Genomic DNA, 23356 nt, shown 5'->3' with positions numbered 1-23356 from the left:
ATACTCAGATATAGGTATAGTATCAAGTATAGCCAAGTATACATGTAATTAGGTATGTAAGTAACCATATGTTAATGCGCGTGTATATACTAGTCTAATATACTGTACTTGTTCGGTCAATATGTAAGTCACCAAACATACTTAGGTATGCTGAAGGTTTCAGTATAAAGTAAGTACACTAGCCCAAAATTCATGTAAGTATGTAAGTAACCATACATGTACAGTTTAAAAGTATACTAGTCAAATATACTGTACTTGTACTATCAGTATGTAAGTAACCAAAAATACTTAGGTAGAATATAATGCAAGTATATGAGCCGAATATACTTCTAAGTAAGCATGTAAGTAACAATACCTATGGTGCAGGTGTAGTTTTAAGTAGGAATACGAGTCAAATATACTGTGTGTATACTTGGCAATTCTACTTATATATGTAAGAGTTGGGGGTTAAATCACCAAAATGATTCCCGGGCGCGGCGCCGCTGCTGCTCACTGCTCCCCAAGGGGATGGGACAAATGCAGAGGACAAATTTCACCACATCTAGTGTGTGTGTGACAATCATTGGTACTTTAATCTTTAATCTTTAAGTAAACCTACTTAGGTATAGTATAAATTAGCCAAGTGTACATGTAGGTAAGTGTGTATATGGTAGACGTGTAGTTTGAAGTAAGTATACTAGTCAAATATACTGCTTGTACAGTGAGTATGCAAGTAACCAAACATACTCAGATATAGGTATAGTATCAAGTATAGCCAAGTATACATGTAATTAGGTATGTAAGTAACCATATGTTAATGCACGTGTATATACTAGTCTTAATATACTGTACTTGTTCGGTCAATATGTAAGTCACCAAACATACTTAGGTATGCTGAAGGTTTCAGTATAAAGTAAGTACACTAGCCCAAAATTCATGTAAGTATGTAAGTAACCATACATGTACAGTTTAAAAGTATACTAGTCAAATATACTGTACTTGTACTATCAGTATGTAAGTAACCAAAAATACTTAGGTAGAATATAATGCAAGTATATGAGCCGAATATACTTGTAAGTAAGCATGTAAGTAACAATACCTATGGTCAAGGTGTAGTTTTAAGTAGGAATACAAGTCAAATATACTGTGTGTATACTTGGCAATTCTACTTATATATGTAAGTAAACCTACTTAGGTATGGTATAAATTAGCCAAGTGTACATGTAGGTAAGTGTGTATATGGTAGACGTGTAGTTGAAGTAAGTATACTAGTCAAATATACTGCTTGTACAGTGAGTATGCAAGTAACCAAACATACTCAGATATAGGTATAGTATCAAGTATACCCAAGTATACATGTAATTAGGTATGTAAGTAACCATAGGTTAATGCACGTGTATATACTAGTCTAATATACTGTACTTGTTCGGTCAATATGTCAAACATACTTAGGTATGCTGTAGGTTTCAGTATAAAGTAAGTACACTAGCCAAAAATGATTGTAAGTATGGAAGTAACCATACATGTACAGTTTAAAAGTATTCTAGTCAAATATACTGTACTTGTACTATCAGTATGTAAGTAACTAAAAATACTTAGGTAGACTATAATGTAAGTATACTAGCCGAATATACTTGTAAATAAGCGTTGTTGCGTTTGACCAGATGTTCCTCCAAGTGGGATGTAAAACGCTGGTCAGTCCCAAGTTCCTTAATGACATATCAACTGAACTCAAACGGTACCACCAAGCACAGAATAGGTATTTTGTAATTTTATTGTCAAAGCTTTGGCAATAATGAGACCAGCCTCGAACAACACATACAAATGCGCAGCCCAAGTTGATCTGGCATTCCCCAGGCCAAAAGCAACTCTTTTCACACAAAGAAAGCCCGCCTTTCCCCTCCCCCCAACACTGATAAGAAGAGAGACTTGGGGGTTGTGTTCACATTCCTGATGGTTTACGACCCTATCTAACCAGGCAATCTGAAGACAAAGAGAAACTAGTATACAGAGTAAAACGAAGGAAAGAAATGAGCTGATTCAAACATGATTATGAATAAAGAAATAGCTCTTAAACATATGCATTATCTACAATCCCCCTTCAGATCTTATCCAAAAGATCTCTCCTACGAGAGCAACACCTCTAAAGCACGCCCCACATTAAAGTAGGTGCTGTAGTTTTTTTTAGTTTTTTTTTTTCTTTGAGCAAGCTAGCAATAAAACAACAGCATATTTACATGGATGACAGATGGAGGGAGTCCACGTCAATGTCGTCATGGTCAGGGAAGGAAATCAACAATTCTCGAAAGTCTCCATTTTGCTTGACCCCCTTCAAAGACATAACGAGCCCAGAAACAGGGTGGGGTTGACCTTCTACAGCTCTAACAATGATGCGGGTGCATAGAGACTTAGCACAAGGGGCGATAAAGCAACCGCAAGAGGCTATAATGGCCAAGAAAACTCCAATGGAGACCAGGACAGACTTAATTAGGTCAGTCCACCTGCCAAATGTGCTTTGGAGCCAATCTTTAAAGGGGTCAGAGACCCCTGAAACTTCAGTAAGTTCCTTAGACAGGGCCTGGAGGCCCTCTAAGGCCCTCTGAACTGAGCCATCTGGTGCAGTGTTGTTAGGAATGAAGGTACAGCATTGGTCACCAAACATTGCACACACGCCTTCTTCCTTGGCTAGGATGCGGACAAGGGCTATGCGGTTCTGGATGGCCATGAGAGAGGTCGGGGCAAGTTGTTCAGCAAGTCCCTCAACGGCGTCACGAGTCAGGTTGGTCAGTCTCAACAGATTATAAAAAACATAGTTAATGCGTTCAACATTTTTAGTAGCAGTCACAGGGAAAATAGCACCAATGATAGGAAGGTTCTCGAAACCTGCACAGGATTCACACCACAATTTGTGTTGTGAGGGGACCCCTCTTGGTTGTCCAATTGCATCAAAGTAAACACCATCAGGGTTTCTCATCAGATCAAAGGAGCCCTTTACACTCCTCCGAGATAAAACATGGCGGCGTCGGCGAGAAGTTAGAGAGGCCGCTGAGACAGGAGTTACAAGGGGAGTTAATTTGGTACCCACTAGGGTGAGTGGGGTCACCAGTCTAACCATAGCACAAAGCCCTACGGATAACTTTGGGATTCTAATGTACAATCTGTGCTGCCCACAATACCAGAATAAGTCAGCTCGTGCCCAAGGGCCTATCCTAGAGCCATCTATCAGTGTGGTGCACCAGGAAGGGTTAATGTCACCCAATTTGTTGGGGGACGAAGAGGGTCCTTTGAATTGAAAACACGTGTAATTCAGCTTTTGGGCCACAAATGGAAGAAGTCGGGTGGAATTGTCAACAGGAGGGTACACACTAGCCAACAAATCGCACCCTGGTGGCGTGGGTTCAGAGAACAAGGAAATAAGACAGTTTGAGCCATTTATGTCAGTCAACTTAAAAAGAGCGGGGTAAGTGTGGGGAAAAGGACGTCCAGCGGAACAAGCAACACAGTCACCCAGGTTTTGGCATCCACCTGAGCCACAGGTTTACCTGTACCCGCTCCTAAGGTCAAAGTTACCAGGCCTTCGGTGGTGATGTCATTAGCACGCACAGATGTGAGAGCCTTTGAAACACCACCAAGGTGGGGTGGTACTTTAGGTGCTACAGAGGGTGTAGAGGTAGTTAACGCCCTCTCAAGGACATTAATTTTAATAATTAGAGTCTGTATCAGTCAGGTCAACCCCCAAAACAACATAAAAGGGACGATGGGCACCACTTACCATACTATGTTGTCTGCATCCGACACCAATGGTTCAGGTTGCGTCGTAACAAATATAGAGGTTATTACCACGGTAATAGCTATTGTGTCCCCCGTAATTAATCACACTGCATAGGTCAAAAAATAAGTCTTGCTATCCCCTTTGACCCAGTCTATTTAAAGTCCGCTGTTTGTTCTTAGACACTTGTCAGTCACTGTCGTCAGGAAGGAAGAACTGAGACACAAAGACAGTAGAACACGCCCAAGCACCAGTCCGTCAGGGAACACTACCGGGTGTGACATCCTGCTTTTCGTCTATCAAAATCAGAGTAATTCAGGTAACGAAACGGGGATAAACATCAAACTTTTCACTTAATATAACGACACAGATAGTTATGCTGAAAACAAGCAAGAGAAATTGGATAACTTCGAGTATAAAGGCTGGTCTCAAATAAGGATATACAATATAGAAGTTAAAAAGAGTAATATAGGTAGAAAATCTCTCTCTCAGCGTCGTCTTCTGGGCTGTAGGATTATGTGTGTGTAATTAAAGCCTCGCTCTTCTATGACACTAAAAATGAGTCGTTTTCTGCTCCCGTTCTTCTTCAGCTGCCTCAGGCTCAAAAGGCGCTGCTGGGGGTCGAGTGGGGCAGATGTAGTGGCGATGTCAGCAATGACATCCGCTGGTAATCTGTCAGGTTCTTCAGCAGGAGTGTAGAGGGAGAGGTGGTACCAGGTGTCCCCTTTTCCAGCTAGTCGAAGGGCGTGAGACGTCCGTTCCACGACCTTGAAGGGACCACCTGGGCTCCGTCCACTTGCGTTTGATGACCTTGATCTTGACCCTCTCAGCGGCCGGAAGGGAATCTGGAGTGGCGGGCTGTCATCCTCGTATCTGTACAGAAGAACTGGCACACAAATTCTGCATTTTTTGTGTAAAATACCATTTTGGTTTTACGCTGAGTCCTCCTTCCATGGCGGCTGCTGGTCCTGTGAATGGCTGACCTGTATGCAGCTCATAGGGTGAAAAAACTCAAAGGGCGGTAAAACAGTTTTATTCACGGACCTTCGAATGATCATTAACGCTAATTGCAACATGTCAATCCAATTAAATTTGGTCTGTGCACAGATTTTAGCCAATTAGTTTTTAATGTTCTGGTCCATCCTTTCAACCTTACCTTGGGACTCAGGATGGTACCCCAAACCTGTGTTCTAGTCCGAAAGCCTTTTCGACCAAGGCTAAGTGAGGTTTTTTTTTTTTTAAATGGTTGCCGTTGTCTGACCTAATCTTTTTGGGGAAACCATGTCGGGGTACTAGGTCATTCACAAGTCATTTAATTACTGATGTTGCATCCTCTTTTGAGGCTGTTGTTGCTTCCGGCCAACCACTGTGATTGTCAACACAAGTCAGTACGTACCTTTTCCCTTGTACCGTATTGATCATATCAGTGAAATCAAAGACTATACATGATTCACCCTCACCTCCTCCCTATTCTAAATTTGATCTACTTAACTACTATCGATGTGTAAAATCGTTATTTTCAAATTAAAATTAGTTATAACTTCTTACCCACGGGAAAAACGTTAAAACTATGGAATGTGTCAGAGTCGGATTATTGTCGATTTTGTTCCAAGGAGTCTGTATCCACCCTCACTCACCCCCTTCTGTTTCTGAAAAAGGACTGTGTTAGTCATACTATCACTTTCAGAAACATCTAAGAAAAAGGTCAGCTAATAGTCAAGTAGCGGAGGACAAGTCATGTTTGAGGTCAATGATTGTCTCTTTAGCCTCTGTGGTCCACTGGGGGGTGTTGTTAGGGTAGGGGACCCCTTAGCAATATCACAAATAACTCAAACTCCACTAAATATGCTTATATTTAACTTATTCAATATGGTGAAAGTAACAAATATGCTTATATTTATATTGTCACCAATACTAGAAAAATACTACCCTTGTGGCGAATGCTTTAGCAATAGTATTTTAAAATTTTACCACACCTGGTGGCCCCAATAATTCATTAAGTCAAGCTCATGTTGTAGAAAGTTGAATGATGCAGACACGTTTGTTACTGAATACTTTCTATCAGACTTCTGTCTTGACAACTATGTGTATGTAATGAGCAACTATAATTATTTGATATGCTTAAATGTGTAATGTGTCGTTTTAGCTCAGCTTTTGTGTAGCTGCTAGCTCCTCGTAGCCTACAGGTGTCTAAAGTGCAGCCCATAGTTATGTGTTTAACACAACTATGTGCTAAACCTAAACAATTGAAAATGTGGTATTTGGGTGTCGGTGTAATGTTTGGCAGCTACGCCGTGTCTTATCATTGCACCTAAGTTCTTTGGTTTTGTAGGCGAGACAGAGAGCAAGTGAACAATGTGGGACACAATTGTGTCCATCTTATACCATGCTAGTTGTTTCAAAGATAGGTCAACATGAGCAACCACACCTTGAGTTCCAACATATATAAATATACAAAGGAGTCAAAGGTCTCCTGGTATGAGTGTCTAACTGGTGATCATAACATATGGCGAGTCGGGTGGCAGAACACACGGAAGCATCTCAGCCAGTCAGGGTTTTCACTGTTAGAGCAGTTGGATGTCAGCCATTCCTGTTGTTTCAGGCTGTGGTAGGAGCCTTGGTAGTGGTGTCGCAGCTTGGTGGTTAAGCCGTCAGGTAACACCAGGAATGTTCTTTCTGTGCGATTTGAATGTCAGGGTACAGTCTGTAAAGGAGGTCCAGCAATCTGAACCGGAAGTGGTTTGGTGACAGGTAACCTTGTGACCCCAGCGAAGCCTTCGACCTTTAAAGAGGAAGCACACAGTTTCTTTGGTACCTCTGCATTCAGAATCGAATGGGTGGCGCCAGTGTCAATCACGAACTGATAACATTGTCGTTGACACTCATGTCCAGCAGGGGGCCAGTCTGTATCTCCTGCTGGGGCTCCTGCGGTGGGCGTCCTTTGCCACACTTTTGTGTTCGTTTGTTGGCACTACGGAACCTTTCCCGTTCGAAAATGTTCACGACTCCAGTGACCAGGCTGGTCACAGCCGAAACAGTTTCCACCCCGGACTGGCTTTGAAGCATCGTGTTGTCCACCACCCGAGTCCAACCGTCTGGTCGCACGTCTGTTGAGGATTCTTTCCTCCACCTGTTGGAACTCAAAAGCAAGGTCACCCACTGCTGAATATATCCTAGCTGATCTTTGACCTTTTGGTTCTTTTAACCTTTTATTTTCAGCTATCTGTAAATTAAGGAGTTGCTTCCTTGCTGCTCTGTCATTAGCCTTATCATCCTCATCTTGAGGAAAGAGACTGCGCATAGCAGTAGCTATGTTTGTAACGTATGGTGTTATCGGTGAGGTCGAAGATTCAGCCATTAATCCTACTTGTTGTTCTGTATTTTTGCCATCTTGTGTGGAAACACAACGATACAAAATGCTTCTAAAGTCTCCTATTGATTTCTTCCCATTTCACTCAAACAACTAAACAAACAAACAAATAAACAAACTTGCAGCTAACCACAATCAACAGCATACCATTTACGAATACCTTCATTTGTCACTTTTTCTCTCTCTCTCCTTCTCACTGGAGTAGGGGGCGGTGGCCTAGTCAAAGTCTGGGCGGGTCGTTTGAATTGTCTTGCGCATGCGCGGCAGGCAAAACACCCATCAGTCTAGTCTGTCCTATTTGTCTCATTAATCATCGGTTCTTTTGCTGCATTTTGTTTTTCCACGTAATCCCCGTTTACTTTTATCATACGCTAAACTCTTAAATTCTCGAGCACCAACCCTGCTCTTTTTTTCTCTTGACCATTTTCACCAGCGCACACACACAAGCACGTGTAAGCACTCACGCACACACAAGCAAGTGCCTACAGCCCTACGCACACACACACACACACACACGTAAGCACTCTCTCTGCGTTTCACTTTACCATAAAACTTCCAGTTACTTTTTTATTTTATTTTTTATTTTACCTGACGTTTGAGTTCACAACTTTTCGAGTATTGTAAACTCCCTCTTAACCCTTTCAAGGAACGTTCTCTTTTTTTCTTTTTAAACTCTACTTGCTAATTTTATTGTCGACAACCGTCCATTCAATTGATCATTACACAGTAATGATTCATCACATTCCTCCCCGACCGCCATCACATTCCTGTCTGTCACACTCAGTGGCCATTGTGTCTATTTTTTTTCAGAAGGGCCTCGAACCCCTGAAGGCCTTTAACCCACAAACCATACGGCGGCCTTTAACCCCGTAATTTTTCGTACAATACGCAGCTAGAGCCTCTAACTCTAACCCGTGCAATTTATCGTGCAATATGCAGGCCTCTAACCTCCATATCATACGAGGGCCTTTAACCCGTTACTCTTTTAGGCGGCGACCAACTACCCAGGGTGAGCCACACCCAACTATTAGTTCACTCGTCAATGAAACTGCCCGTCACGGTAATCGAGACACAATGGCGTGAGTTGACCACCTATTTACAATTTTAATGCAATGGCAGGCTCGGCAAAAATGCAATCAATCTATCAAAATCACCATTCTGTGTCTGCGGTACAAAGCAGTGTTTAACTTACAGACTTCTGGGCAGACTCCTAATGCAGATTTTATCTAAAAAGAAAGGTTCTGCTTACCTTGAATTATGTTTTGGCCATGTGAGTCTGTCCAGAAGATTGCAAGAGAAGGTCCAATTGTCAGCGTGTCATCCCGGACGAGCCCCCAAATTGTTGCGTTTGACCAGATGTTCCTCCAAGTGGGATGTAAAACGCTGGTCAGTCCCAAGTTCCTTAATGACATATCAACTGAACTCAAACGGTACCACCAAGCACAGAATAGGTATTTTGTAATTTTATTGTCAAAGCTTTGGCAATAATGAGACCAGCCTCGAACAACACATACAAATGCGCAGCCCAAGTTGATCTGGCATTCCCCAGGCCAAAAGCAACTCTTTTCACACAAAGAAAGCCCGCCTTTCCCCTCCCCCCAACACTGATAAGAAGAGAGACTTGGGGGTTGTGTTCACATTCCTGATGGTTTACGACCCTATCTAACCAGGCAATCTGAAGACAAAGAGAAACTAGTATACAGAGTAAAACGAAGGAAAGAAATGAGCTGATTCAAACATGATTATGAATAAAGAAATAGCTCTTAAACATATGCATTATCTACAGCGTGTACCGTAAGTAACAATACCTATGGTGCAGGTGTAGTTTTAAGTAGGAATACTAGTCAAATATACTGTGTGTATACTTGGCAAATCTACTTATATATCAATCAATCAATCAATCAATCAATCAATGTTTATTTATATAGCCCTAAATCACAAGTGTCTCAAAGTGCTGTACAAGCCACAACGACATCCTCGGTACAGAGCCCACATACGGGCATATATGTAAGTAAACATTCTTAGGTATAGGTATAGTATAAATTAGCCAAGTGTACATGTAGGTAAGTATGTAAGGAACCCTGCAAATGGTGGACGGGTAGTTTAAAGTAAGTATACTAGTCAAATATACTACTTGTACAGTCAGTATGTAAGTAACCAAACATACTCAGATATAGGTATAGTATCAAGTATAGCCAAGTATACATGTAATTAGGTATGTAAGTAACCATACGTTAATGCACGTGTATATACTAGTCTAATATACTGTACTTGTTCAGTCAATGTGTAAGTCACCAAACATACTTAGGTATGCTGAAGTTTTAAGTATAAAGTAAGTACACTAGCCCAAAATTCCTGCAAGTATGTAAGTAACCATACATGTACAGTTTAAAAGTATACAAGTCAAATATACTGTACTTGTACTATCAGTATTTAAGTAACCAAAAATACTTATGTAGATTATAATGTAAGTATACTAGCCGAATATACTTGTAAATAAGCGTGTAAGTAACAATACCTATGGTGCAGGTGTAGTTTTAAGTAGGAATACTAGTCAAATATACTGTGTGTATACTTGGCAATTCTACTTATATATGTAAGTAAACATACTTAGGTATAGGTATAGTATAAATTAGCCAAGTGTACATGTAGGTATGTATGTAAGGAACCATGCAAATGGTGGACGTGTAGTTTAAAGTAAGTATACTAGTCAAATATACTACTTGTACAGTCAGTATGAAATTAACCAACTTACTCAGATATAGGTATAGTATCAAGTATAGCCAAGTATACATGTAATTAGGCATGTAAGTAACCATACGTTAATGCACGTGTATATACTAGTCTAATATACTGTACTTGTTTAGTCAATGTGTAAGTCACCAAACATACTTAGGTATGCTGAAGTTTTAAGTATAAAGTAAGTACACTAGCCCAAAATTCCTGCAAGTATGTAAGTAACCATACATGTACAGTTTAAAAGTATACTAGTCAAATATACTTTACTTGTACTATCAGTAAGTAACCAAAAATACTTAGGTAGACTATAATGTAAGTATACTAGCCGAATATACTTGTAAATAAGTGTGTAAGTAACAAATACCAATGGTGTAGGTGTAGTTTTAAGTAGGAATACTAGTCAAATATTCTGTGTGTATACTTGGCAATCCTACTTATATATGTAAGTAAACCTACTTAGGTATAGCATAAATTAGTCAAGTGTACATGTAGGTAAGTGTGTATATGGTAGACGTGTAGTTTGAAGTAAGTATACTAGTCAAATATACTGCTTGTACAGTGAGTATGCAAGTAACCAAACATACTCAGATATAGGTATAGTATCAAGTATAGCCAAGTATACATGTAACTAGGTATGTAAGTAACCATACATTAATGCACGTGTATATACTAGTCTAATATACTGTACTTGTTCGGTCAATATGTAAGTCATCAAACATACTTAGGTATGCTGTAGGTTTCAGTATAAAGTAAGTACACTAGTCAAAAATTATTGTAAGTATGTAAGTAACCATACATGTACAGTTTAAAAGTATTCTAGTCAAATATACTGTACTTGTACTATCAGTATGTAAGTAACCAGAAATTCTTAGGTAGAATATAATGTAAGTATACGAGCCGAATATACTTGTAAATAAATGTGTAAGTAACAATACCTATGGTGCAGGTGTAGTTTTAAGTAGGAATACTAGTCAAATATACTGTGTGTATACTTCCCAATTCTACTTTTATATGTAAGTAAACATACTTAGGTATAGGTATAGTATAAATTAGCCAAGTGTACACGTAGGTAAGTATGTAAGGAACCATGCAAATGGTGGATGTGTAGTTTAAAGTAAGTATACTAGTCAAATATACTACTTGTACAGTCAGTATGTAAGTAACCAACTTACTTAGATATAGGTATAGTATCAAGTATAGCCAATTATACATGTAATTACTAGGTATGTAAGTAACCATACGTTAATGCATGTGTATATACTAGTCTAATATACTGTACTTGTTCAGTCAATATGTAAGTCACCAAACATACTTTGATATGCTGTAGGGTACAGGATAAAGTAAGTACACTAGCCAAAAAATCCTGTAAGTATGTAAGTAACCATACGTAGGCGCATGTGTACAGTTTAAAAGTATACTAGTCAAATCTAATGTACTTGTACTATCATTATGTAAGTAACCAAAAATACTTAGGTAGAATATATTGTAAGTATACTAGCCGAATATACTTGTAAGTAAGCGTGTAAGTAACACTACCTATGGTGCAGGCGTAATTTTAAGTAGGAATACTAGTCAAATATAATGTGTGTATACTTGCCAATTCTACTTACATATGTAAGTAAACATTCTTAGGTATAGGCATAGTATAAATTAGCCAAGTGTACATGTAGGTAAGTATGTAAGGAACCATGCATATGGTGGACGTGTAGTTTGAAGTAAGTATACTAGTCAAATATACTACTTGTACAGTCAGTATGCAAGTAACCAAACATACTTAGGTTTTGGTATAGTATGAACTACAGCAGGGGTCACCAACCTTTTTGAAACCAAGAGCTACTTCTTGGGTACTAATTAATGCGAAGGGCTACCAGTTTGATACACACTTAAATAAATTGCCAGGAATAGCCAATTTGCTCAATTTACCTTTAACTCTATGTTATTATTAATAATTAATGATATTTACACTTAATTGAACGGTTTAAAAGAGGAGAAAACACGAAAAAAAAATGACAATTAAATTTTGAAACATAGTTTATCTTCAATTACGACTCTTTAAAATTCAAAATTCAACCGAAAAAAAGAAGAGAAAAACTAGCTAATTCAAATCTTTTTGAAAAAATGTAAAAAATAATTTATGGAACATCATTAGTAATTTTTCCTGATTAAGATTAATTTTAGAATTTGGATGACATGTTTTAAATAGGTTAAAATCCAATCTGCACTTTGTTAGAATATATAACAAATTGGACCAAGCTATATTTCTAACAAAGACAAATCGTTATTTCTTCTAGATTTTCCAGAGCAAAAATTTTAAAAGAAATTCAAAAGACTTTGAAATAAGATTTAAATTTGATTCTACAGATTTTCTAGATTTGCCAGAATAATTTTTTTGAATTTTAATCATGATAAGTTTGAAGAAATATTTCACAAATATTCTTCGTCGAAAAAACAGAAGCTAAAATGAAGAATTAAATTAAAATGTATTTATTATTCTTTACAATAAAAAAAATAAATTACTTGAACATTGATTTAAATTGTCAGGAAATAAGAGGAAGGAATTTAAAAGGTAAAAAGGTATATGTGTTTAAAAATCCTAAAATCATTTTTAAGGTTGTATTTTTTCTCTAAAATTGTCTTTCTGAAAGTTATAAGAAGCAAAGTAAAAAAAATAAGTGAAGACCAAGTCTTTAAAATATTTTCTTGGATTTTCAAATTCTATTTGAGTTTTGTCTCTCTTAGAATTAAAAATGTCGAACACAGCGAGACCAGCTTGCTAGTAAATAAATAAAATTTAAAAAATAGAGGCAGCTCACTGGTCAGTGCTGCTATTTGAGCTATTTTTAGAACAGGCCAGCGGGCTACTCATCTGGTCCTTACGGGCTACCTGGTGCCCGCGGGCACCGCGTTGGTGACCCCTGAACTACAGTGTTTGAAAGTATGTAAGTCGCCATACGTAGGTTCATGTGTAGTTTGAAGTAAGTATTCAATTCAAATATACTTTAGTTGTAGGTAGTCACAATGTAAGTAGCCAAACATACTTAAGTATAGGTATAGCAAAACATAAGTATGCTAGCCAAATGTACCAGGAAGTATGTAACTGTACATAGTGAAATATAATGTACATATACAGTCATTATGTAAGTAAGCATACATACTTAGGTATAGTATAAAGTATACTATCCTGATATACTTTAAGTACAGTATGTAAGTAACCATACATAGGTGCACGCGTGATTTAAAGTATTCTAGTCAAATATATTTTAAATACAGTATGTAAGTAACCATACATAGGTGCACGCGTGGTTTAAAGAAAGTATACTAGTCAAATATACAAGCTTGCAAATAACCAAGCATACTTTGTATAGTTTAGAGTAAATATATTACCCAAACATACTTGTAAGTATGTAAGTAACAATACTCAGGTGCACATGTAGTATAGTTTAAAGTAAGTATAAAAGTCAAATATACTGGTACTTGTAAGTATGTAAATAACCAAACAGTTAAGTGTAGGTATAATGTTAAGTATGCTAACCAAATATACTTATAGTATATGTAAGTACATAGTAAGCATAAAAGTAGCCGAGACAACTTCTAAGTACATATGCAAATAACCAACCACACTTAGGTATTGGTAAAGTATAAAGTAAGTATACTAGCAATGTTTACTGTAGTTGTAAGTATGCATATAACTAAACACAATTAACATATATATACATATATATATATATATATATATATATATACATATATATATATATATATATATATATATATATATATATATATATATATATATATATATATATATATATATATATATATATATATATAGTACTAGCCAAATATAATTATATGTAATTAACCAAAAACACTCTAGCATAAAACAGGTAGCCTATATGACTTGTAAGTAACCAAACATACTTATGTATTGGTAAAGTGTAAAGTAAGTAGACTAGCAAAAATTACTGTAGTTGTAAATATATATATAACCAAAAATAATCAACATACATATATAGTACTAGCCAAATATACTTGTATGTATGTAAATAACCTAAAATGTACTAGCATAAAACAAGTAGCCTGTACAACATGTAAGTAACCAAACATACTTCTGTATCAGTAAAGAGTAAAGTACGTACCTTAGCAAACTTTACTGTAATTGTAAGTATGTATATAACTAAACATAATTAACATACAGGTATAGTGTTAAGTATACTAGCCAAATATATGTACCGGTATGTAAGTAACCAAACACTAAGGTGTATGTACTGTATATATATAGCATAAAACAAGTAGTCTGTATGTATTTAAGTAACCAAACATACTCAAGTATAGGTAAAGTATAAATTAGGAAAATTAGCAAAATATACTTGTAAATAAGTCACCTAACATATTTAGTTATATGTAGGTAATATACTTCTCAATATACAGTAAAATTCTTTGAATAAAAAGTGATTCAGTACTTTACTATTTAACAATATGTACAGAATACTATCCAAATGTATTCATAAGTAACCAAACATACTTAGGTATAGATAAGCTAATACTGTAAGTATCAAGACTAGGTATAGATTAGATAATGTTAAAATTGTCAATATACAGCTAGTATATTAGTACTACTAGTACAGCCAGCCACATACACTATACCGATACTTGCAAGTATGTATAATCACACATACTTGGGTATGCAGTAATCTAAGTATTTTTAAGTGCAATATGATTGTGTGCACCACTGAATAGGCTCTACTCAATTACAAAAAGAATACTTGTATATATATACACACTTGTAAGTCTGTATGGAAAGATGTTAAACTTGTCAAAATACGATTTGGAGATTTAGTATATCTCTGACTACACACTTGTGGTTAGAAATGAATGAAGTACGTATTTATGTAAGTAAAAGTAAATAAGCAAGGATACCTGATGACATTTTAAGGACTTTCAGCTTGTTTCATTATTATTACCTGCACAAGTCTTAGCAAACTATTACTGTGCAGATATCAACACATGCCAAGCAGCTAGCCCAGCTGTAGAATTTTTTGTTTACACATCTGATTGCATACCAACTCAACATCATAATACCTTTTAAGGGGCGTAACATTGTTTGTCATGTTTATCACGTCAGGGGTCTAGATTCATCTCCAAGACAGGATTTTCTTGTTACAATTCCAGCTGGTTCTCAGGTTGTTATTTTTCTCCCCCCCCCCCCCACCAATCAGAATCAACTGGTGGACGCGTGTGAGAAAATGCAGGTTCAGGCGCGGTGGATGGAACGGTTCATGGAGAAGACGCTTCCCAGCAAGGAGCAAAAACTTCAGGTTGGAGACACTTTGGGAGGTCATTGTGGTGTTTGGGTAATGTGTATCATTTTCACACAAAAACGGACAATGACCTAGGTGGGGATTAGGGATAGGTACCTTTCACATTTGAATAGATACGATTGAGTTTCCAATCATTTCTACAACTCCTATTTTTTTTGTGATAGAGTGATTGGAGCACATATTTGTTGGTCACAAAAAACATTCATGAAGTTTGGTTCTTTTATGAATTTATTATTAGTCTACTGAAAATCTGACCAAATCTGCTGGGTCAAAAGTATACATACAGCATAAGGCCCAGAGCATAATACTGCCACCACCATGCTTGATGGTAGGAATTGTGTTCAATTTTTGTTTCATCTGACCACAAAACTTTCCTCCAGAAGGTCTTATCTTTGTCCATGTGATGGCAGATGAAACAAAAATGTAGCTGTTTGGCCACAATACCCAGCAATATGTTTGGAGGAGAAAAGGTGAGGCCTTTAATCCAAGGAACACCATTCCTACCGTCAAGCATGGTGGTGGTAGTATTATACTCTTGGCCTGTTTTGCTGCCAATGGCACTGGTGCTTTACAGAGAGTAAATGGGACAATGAAAAAGGAGGATTACCTCCAAATTCTTCAGGACAACCTAAAATCATCAGCCCGGAGGTTGGGTCTTGGGCGCAGTTGGGGGTTCCAACAGGACAATGACCCCAAACACACGTCAAAAGTGGTAAAGGAATGGCTAAATTGAATTGAAGTATTTATTTCAAACCTGCACAGTACAACAAAACACTTTATTTTTTATTATTATTATTTTTTTAACATTTTGGCAGAGACATTTATGCAAGGCTTGAAAAGGGGTTGGATGAAGCAGATGCTTATAATATCCCAACCCCTCTCACTCATTCCACATTTAACATAAACAATATAATACAAGAACAATACTATACAAACAAAAACAAGAAAAGCTCCTGTACACTAACAATACAATAGTACCACTGTTACTTTGAGACAAGACAAGACGAGGCAAAACACACACACACACACACACACACACACACACACACACACACACACACACACACACACACACACACACACAAACACACACACACACCCAAACACTCTCCGACCATACACCTCTCTCCCATCGCTCTGTGCTGAGGGCATCACTCTCTTTCCTCCTCGTACTTCTTCAGTACTTCTTTTTTAAACAGTCTTTTAAATTGAATCATGTTAGAACACGTTTTTAACTCTTCCCCTAAGTTGTTCCACAGACTGACTCCACGCACTGAAATGCACATTGACTTTAAAGTTGTTCTAAATTTAGGCAAATATAATTTGTTGTTTCCTCTTAGACTGTACCTATAGTGAGCATCTCTATCCTGGAATAGGTTCTGTATATTGGATGGTAGAGAGTTTTGGGATGCCCTAAACATAATTTGAGCAGTTTTAAATTTGATCACATCGTGCAGTTTAAGTTGCTTTAACTCCACGAATAGTGGATTTGAATGATGTCTGTAGTGAACATTGGACACAATCCTAATGGCCTTTTTCTGCAAAGTGACTAGAGGCTGTAGATGGGATTTATAACAATTTCCCCAGACTTCAACACAATAATTTAAATACGACATAATAAATGAATGGTACAATAACAGCAGAGCATTGGTGTTCAATAAATGACATGATCTCCTCATCATTCCAACACATTTAGCAACCTTTGTCCTCAAGTAACTTATATGAGGCTTCCATGATATATTTTCATCTATTACCACTCCTAAGAATGAATTTTGTTGAACATAATCTATTGGTGTATCATCAATAACAATCCTGATGTGTATATTACTTTTTCGATGGCTAAAGAGCATGATTTTGGTCTTCTTTACATTCAGAGACAATTTGTTGGTATTAAACCAAGTTTTTAACTTTATCATCTCCTCAGTTACAGAGGCCAGAAGTTGCTTCATGTCGTCACCTGCACATGTAATGGTTGTATCGTCAGCAAAGAGGATGAACTCCAGCAGTGTTGATACTTTACATATTTCATTGATATACATTATAAATAGTGTGGGTCCTAGTATGGACCCCTGGGGGACTCCACAGGTTATGTTCATGAGTGTAGATTGGTATTGGTCGATCTGAACAATCTGCTGTCTCTCATTGAAGTAGCTCTTCAGCCATTTCCCTGCCACTCCCCTTATGCCATAGTTTTCCAGTTTATTTACCAAAATCTGGTGGTCAATGGTATCGAAAGCCTTTTGCAGGTCAATAAAAATTCCTATAACAAATTTATTCTTCTCGATACCATTAGTAATTTTCTCAATTAAATCACTTAAAGCTAATGAAGTTGACCTATTTTGACGGAACCCATATTGACAATCAGATAATAATTTGTGCTTTTCAATGAAGCCACGAAGTCTATTATCAAATAATTTTTCCAATATTTTTGACAACTGTGGCAGAAGGGAGACGGGCCGGTAATTTGTGAAGTGGTGTTTGTCTCCAGATTTGAAGATGGGGATGACTTTTGAGAGTTTCATTTGTGAAGGAAATTGTCCAAGTTGAAAAGATAAATCAGATGTATGTGAATGGTTTGATGATTTCTTCCGCTACATTCCGGACAGTCCTCATGTCGAGGTCATAAATGTCACGTGATGTTTTGTTCTTGCTTTTCTGAATAACCTCCAATACTTCCTTTTCAACAGTCGGAGTAAGGAACATCGAGTAAGGATTTTTTTCAATAAATTCCGTGGGCTGTTCATCATTTATTGGGATTTTTTTTGCCAGCTCAGGCCCAATATTAACAAAAAACATATTGAAGCCATCAGTAATCATCTTCTTGTCACTTATGATTTGGTCGTTCTCAACAAAAAGCTCAGGATAACAAGCACTGTTTGAACCATGCCCAATAATTGTATTTATCCATCCATCCATCCATCCATCCATCTTCTTCCGCTTATCCGAGGTCGGGTCGCGGGGGCAGCAGCCTAAGCAGGGAAGCCCAGACTTCCCTCTCCCCAGCCACTTCGTCTAGCTCTTCCCGGGGGATCCCGAGGCGTTCCCAGGCCAGCCGGGAGACATAGTCTTCCCAACGTGTCCTGGGTCTTCCCCGTGGCCTCCTACCGGTCGGACGTGCCCTAAACACCTCCCTAGGGAGGCGTTCGGGTGGCATCCTGACCAGATGCCCTAACCACCTCATCTGGCTCCTCTCGATGTGGAGGAGCAGCGGCTTTACTTTGAGCTCCCCCCGGATGGCAGAGCTTCTCACCCTATCTCTAAGGGAGAGCCCCGCCACCCGGCGGAGGAAACTCATTTCGGCCGCTTGTACCCGTGATCTTGTCCTTTCGGTCATAACCCAAAGCTCATGACCATAGGTGAGGATGGGAACGTAGATCGACCGGTAAATTGAGAGTTTTGCCTTGCGGCTCAGCTCCTTCTTCACCACAACGGACCGATACAGCGCCCGCATTACTGAAGACGCCGCACCGATCCGCCTGTCGATCTCACGAACCACTCTTCCCTCACTCGTGAACAAGACTCCGAGGTACTTGAACTCCTCCACTTGGGGCAAGATCTCCTCCCCAACCCGGAGATGGCACTCCACCCTTTTCCGGGCGAGAACCATGGACTCGGACTTGGAGGTGCTGATTCTCATCCCAGTCGCTTCACACTCAGCTGCGAACCGATCCAGTGAGAGCTGAAGATCCTGGCCAGATGAAGCCATCAGGACCACATCATCTGCAAAAAGCAGAGACCTAATCCCGCAGCCACCAAACCGGATCCCCTCAACGCCTTGACTGCGCCTAGAAATTCTGTCCATAAAAGTTATGAACAGAATCGGTGACAAAGGGCAGCCTTGGCGGAGTCCAACCCTCACTGGAAACGTGTCCGACTTACTGCCGGCAATGCGGACCAAACTCTGACACTGATCATACAGGGAGCGGACCGCCACAATCAGACAGTCCGATACCCCATACTCTCTGAGCACTCCCCACAGGACTTCCCGAGGGACACGGTCGAATGCCTTTTCCAAGTCCACAAAGCACATGTAGACTGGTTGGGCAAACTCCCATGCACCCTCAAAGACCCTGCCGAGAGTATAGAGCTGGTCCACAGTTCCACGACCAGGACGAAAACCACACTGTTCCTCCTGAATCCGAGGTTCGACTATCCGGCGTAGCCTCCTCTCCAGTACACCTGAATAGACCTTACCGGGAAGGCTGAGGAGTGTGATCTCCCGATAGTTAGAACACACCCTCCGGTTCCCCTTTTTAAAGAGAGGAACCACCACCCCGGTCTGCCAATCCAGAGGTACCGCCCCCGATGTCCACGCGATGCTGCAGAGTCTTGTCAACCAAGACAGCCCCACAGCATCCAGAGCCTTAAGGAACTCCGGGCGGATCTCATCCACCCCCGGGGCCCTGCCACTGAGGAGCTTTTTAACTACCTCAGCAACCTCAACCCCAGAAATAGGAGAGCCCACCACAGATTCCCCAGGCACTGCTTCCTCATAGGAAGACGTGTTGGTGGGATTGAGGAGGTCTTCGAAGTATTCCCTCCACCGATCCACAACATCCGCAGTCGAGGTCAGCAGAACACCATCCTCACTATACACGGTGTTGATAGTGCACTGCTTCCCCTTCCTGAGGCGGCGGATGGTGGTCCAGAATGGCTTCGAAGCCGTCCGGAAGTCGTTTTCCATGGCTTCCCCGAACTCCTCCCATGTCCGAGTTTTTGCCTCCGCGACCGCTGAAGCCGCACACCGCTTGGCCTGTCGGTACCTGTCCGCTGCCTCAGGAGTCCTATGAGCCAAAAGAACCCGATAGGACTCCTTCTTCAGCTTGACGGCATCCCTCACCGCCGGTGTCCACCAACGGGTTCTAGGATTACCGCCACGACAGGCACCAACTACTTTGCGGCCACAGCTCCAATCAGCCGCCTCGACAATAGAGGTGCGGAACATGGTCCACTCGGACTCAATGTCCAGCACCTCCCTCGCGACATGTTCAAAGTTCTTCCGGAGGTGGGAATTGAAACTCTCTCTGACAGGAGACTCTGCCAGACGTTCCCAGCAAACCCTCACAATGCGTTTGGGCCTGCCAGGTCTGTCCGGCATCCTCCCCCACCATCGCAGCCAACTCACCACCAGGTGGTGATCGGTACAAAGCTCCGCCCCTCTCTTCACCCGAGTGTCCAAAACATGAGGCCGCAAATCCGATGACACAACTACAAAGTCAATCATGGAACTGCGGCCCAGGGTGTCCTGGTGCCAAGTGCACATATGGACACCCTTATGCTTGAACATGGTGTTCGTTATGGACAATCCGTGACGGGCACAAAAGTCCAATAACAACACACCACTCGGGTTCAGATCCGGGCGGCCATTCTTACCAATCACGCCTCTCCAGGTTTCACTGTCGTTGCCAATATGAGCGTTGAAGTCCCCCAGTAGAACGAGGGAATCACCCGGGGGAGCACCCTCAAGTACTCCCTCGAGTGAATCCAAAAAGGGTGGGTACTCTGAGCTGCTGCTTGGCGCGTAAGCGCAAACAACAGTCAGGACCCGTCCCCCCACCCGAAGGCGGAGGGAAGCTACCCTCTCGTCCACCGGGTTGAACTCCAACATGCAGGTTCTGAGCCGGGGGGCAACAAGAATTGCCACCCCAACCCGTCGCCTCTCACTGCCGGCAACGCCAGAGTGGAAGAGAGTCCATCCCCTCTCGAGAGAACTGGTTCCAGAGCCCTTGCTGTGCGTCGAAGTGAGTCCGACCATGTCTAGCCGGAACTTCTCCACCTCGCGCACTAGCTCAGGCTCCTTCCCCCCCAGCGAGGTGACGTTCCACGTCCCAAGAGCTAGCTTCTGTAGCCGAGGATCGGACCACCAAGTGCCCTGCCTTCGGCTGCCGCCCAGCTCATATTGCACCCGACCTCTATAATTGTATTTAATACCTTCCAAATTCCCTTTATACCATTTTTCTTTTGGATTAATAGTTTGGTGGTGTATTTTCTGCTTGCTCTTAATATGCTGGTTAATTTATTTTTATATGTTTTGTATTTTTGTTCTGTTTCTATGGTTTGATGCCTAAAAAAAGTCCTATATAAATAATTTTTCTTTTTGCAAGCGTTTGCAAGCCCCTTGGTTATCCATGGAGTTTTTGTGGAGTTAGTTATAGTGCATTTTTTGATGGGGCAGTGTGTATCATAAAGTGAGAAAAAAATGTCATGAAATAAATTATAAGCTGCATTCATATCTGACGTTTGAAAAACAGAATCCCAGTTTTGTTTCGCTAAATCATTCTTAAGTGCTGTTAATGATCGTTCTGTTGTGGTTCTTCGATAATAGTCACTATTTACAGGTTTGGATGTTCTGCAGTTAATATTGTACACCATGAACACTGGTAAATGATCACTGACGTCACTCACTAACAAGCCTCTAGTTACAGTCTGTTCTACAATGTTACAAAATATGTTGTCAATAAGTGTGGTGCTGTGTGTTGTGATTCTTGTGGGTCGTGTGATCAATGGGAATAAGCCCATGAAGAACATGATGTCAATAAATTCTGCTGTGTGTTTGTGTTTATTAGGATTCAAAAGGTTGATATTAAAGTCACCACATACTATATATTTTTTGTTTGTCTTAAATAATTTTTCCATCCATTCATTAAATATTTTCAAGTCGGATCCTGGTGTCCTATAAACGCAGCTTACAATAATGTGTTTCCTATTTGAAAATGATAATTCCACAGTGACGCATTCGAAGAGTTCCTCAACAGCTAAACACATATCATTGACAATACTACAGCTGATATTTTTGTCCACATACAGAGCCACACCTCCTCCTCTCTTATTTTTACGGTTGGTACAAAACATTTCATACCCATTTAATTCAAACTCATTACTTGTATTCTCATTCATCCAATCAAATCAGGCTAGAATTAAGGTTTTAGAATGGCCTTCCCAAAGTCCTGACTTAAATGTGTGGACAATGCTGAAGAAACAAGTCCATGTCAGGAAACCAACAAATTTAGCTGAACTGCACGAATTTTTTCAAGAGAAGTGGTCAAAAATTCAACCAGAAGCTTGCCAGAAGCTTGTGGATGGCTACCAAAAGCGCCTTATTGCAGTGAAACTTGCCAAGGGACATGTAACCAAATATTAACATTGCTGTATGTATAGTTTTGACCTAGCAGATTTGGTCACATTTTCAGTAGACCCATAATAAATTCATAAAAGAACCAAACTTCATGAATGTTTTTTGTGACAAACAAGTATGTGCTCCAATCACTCTATCACAAAAAAAAAAAGAGTTGTAGAAATTATTGGAAACTCAAGACAGCCATGACATTATGTTCTTCACAAGTGTATGTAAACCTTTGACCACGACTGTAACTGTTAATTTGACTATGAAAAAAAGTATGATATTTTCCATATTAAATTTCAGTAGATGACCATGAATTACACTCAAATGTGTCCAATTTGATCCTGTAAAAATATTATAGAGTTACAGACACTCAAAATGTTTATGCTCCTCATATTTGTTTTTTGAGCATTGTTGTCTTTGTAAATTAATACTTTTGAATTGGGATATTTGGGCCGAAAGAAGTGGCCAGTTAATGTATACAAACACTAACCCAAACAAACATATTACAATAATTAAAGAAAAACAGATTTGGGATAAATTATATAGAAATGTGGTAAAAAAAATTTTTTTTCTGGTATAAAGAAATAAAGCAGGTGTTGGTTATACCTTCTACTTTGTGATTGTACCCGCGAATCAGTCTATATAATAACAAATTCTTCCGTCTCCACCCAGGTGGCAGCGAGCACGGCAAGAGAGCAGGTTGTGGCTCAGGTCAACGCAGCCCGAGAGGCCCTGGAGGAGGAGGAGCAGCGGCTCCTGGAGGAGGTGCAGCGGGAGGAGGAGCGAGTGGAGCAGTGCCTACTTACCCAGCGGGCTCACTGGAGCCAGGCGCTGGACAGTCTGGCGCATACACGCTCACTCGTGGTGCACACTCTGACGCACTATGCGGACCCACAGTTAGTGGTGAGGGAAAGACTTGGTGCTAGAGTCCTAAACATATGCAGGATTAGATTAATAATTGCTGTCTTCCTCTTGTAGATGAGCATCCAGGAGTTTACTGAAAGGTAACATGACCTCTTTGTTTACACTCATGGTCACATTAAGTACACCTACAT

General features: G+C 39.9%; 1 protein-coding gene across 2 annotated transcripts in view; it reads left to right on the top strand.

Moving 5' to 3' along the window:
• bspry (B-box and SPRY domain containing) overlaps nt 1–23356 on the top strand; it is a 30788-nt gene that overhangs the window by 992 nt on the left and 6440 nt on the right. For both annotated transcript variants that reach the window (XM_062055306.1, XM_062055305.1), the window contains exons 2-4: nt 15077–15175; nt 22974–23204; nt 23280–23305. In XM_062055306.1, the coding sequence (XP_061911290.1) occupies nt 15077–15175; nt 22974–23204; nt 23280–23305 (356 nt within the window). The remainder of the gene's footprint in view (nt 1–15076; nt 15176–22973; nt 23205–23279; nt 23306–23356) is intronic.

Source organism: Entelurus aequoreus, linkage group LG08 (assembly GCF_033978785.1).
Source record: "Entelurus aequoreus isolate RoL-2023_Sb linkage group LG08, RoL_Eaeq_v1.1, whole genome shotgun sequence".
NCBI classification, from domain to species: Eukaryota; Metazoa; Chordata; class Actinopteri; order Syngnathiformes; family Syngnathidae; genus Entelurus; species Entelurus aequoreus.
This window is presented reverse-complemented; position numbering and strand designations above follow the sequence as displayed.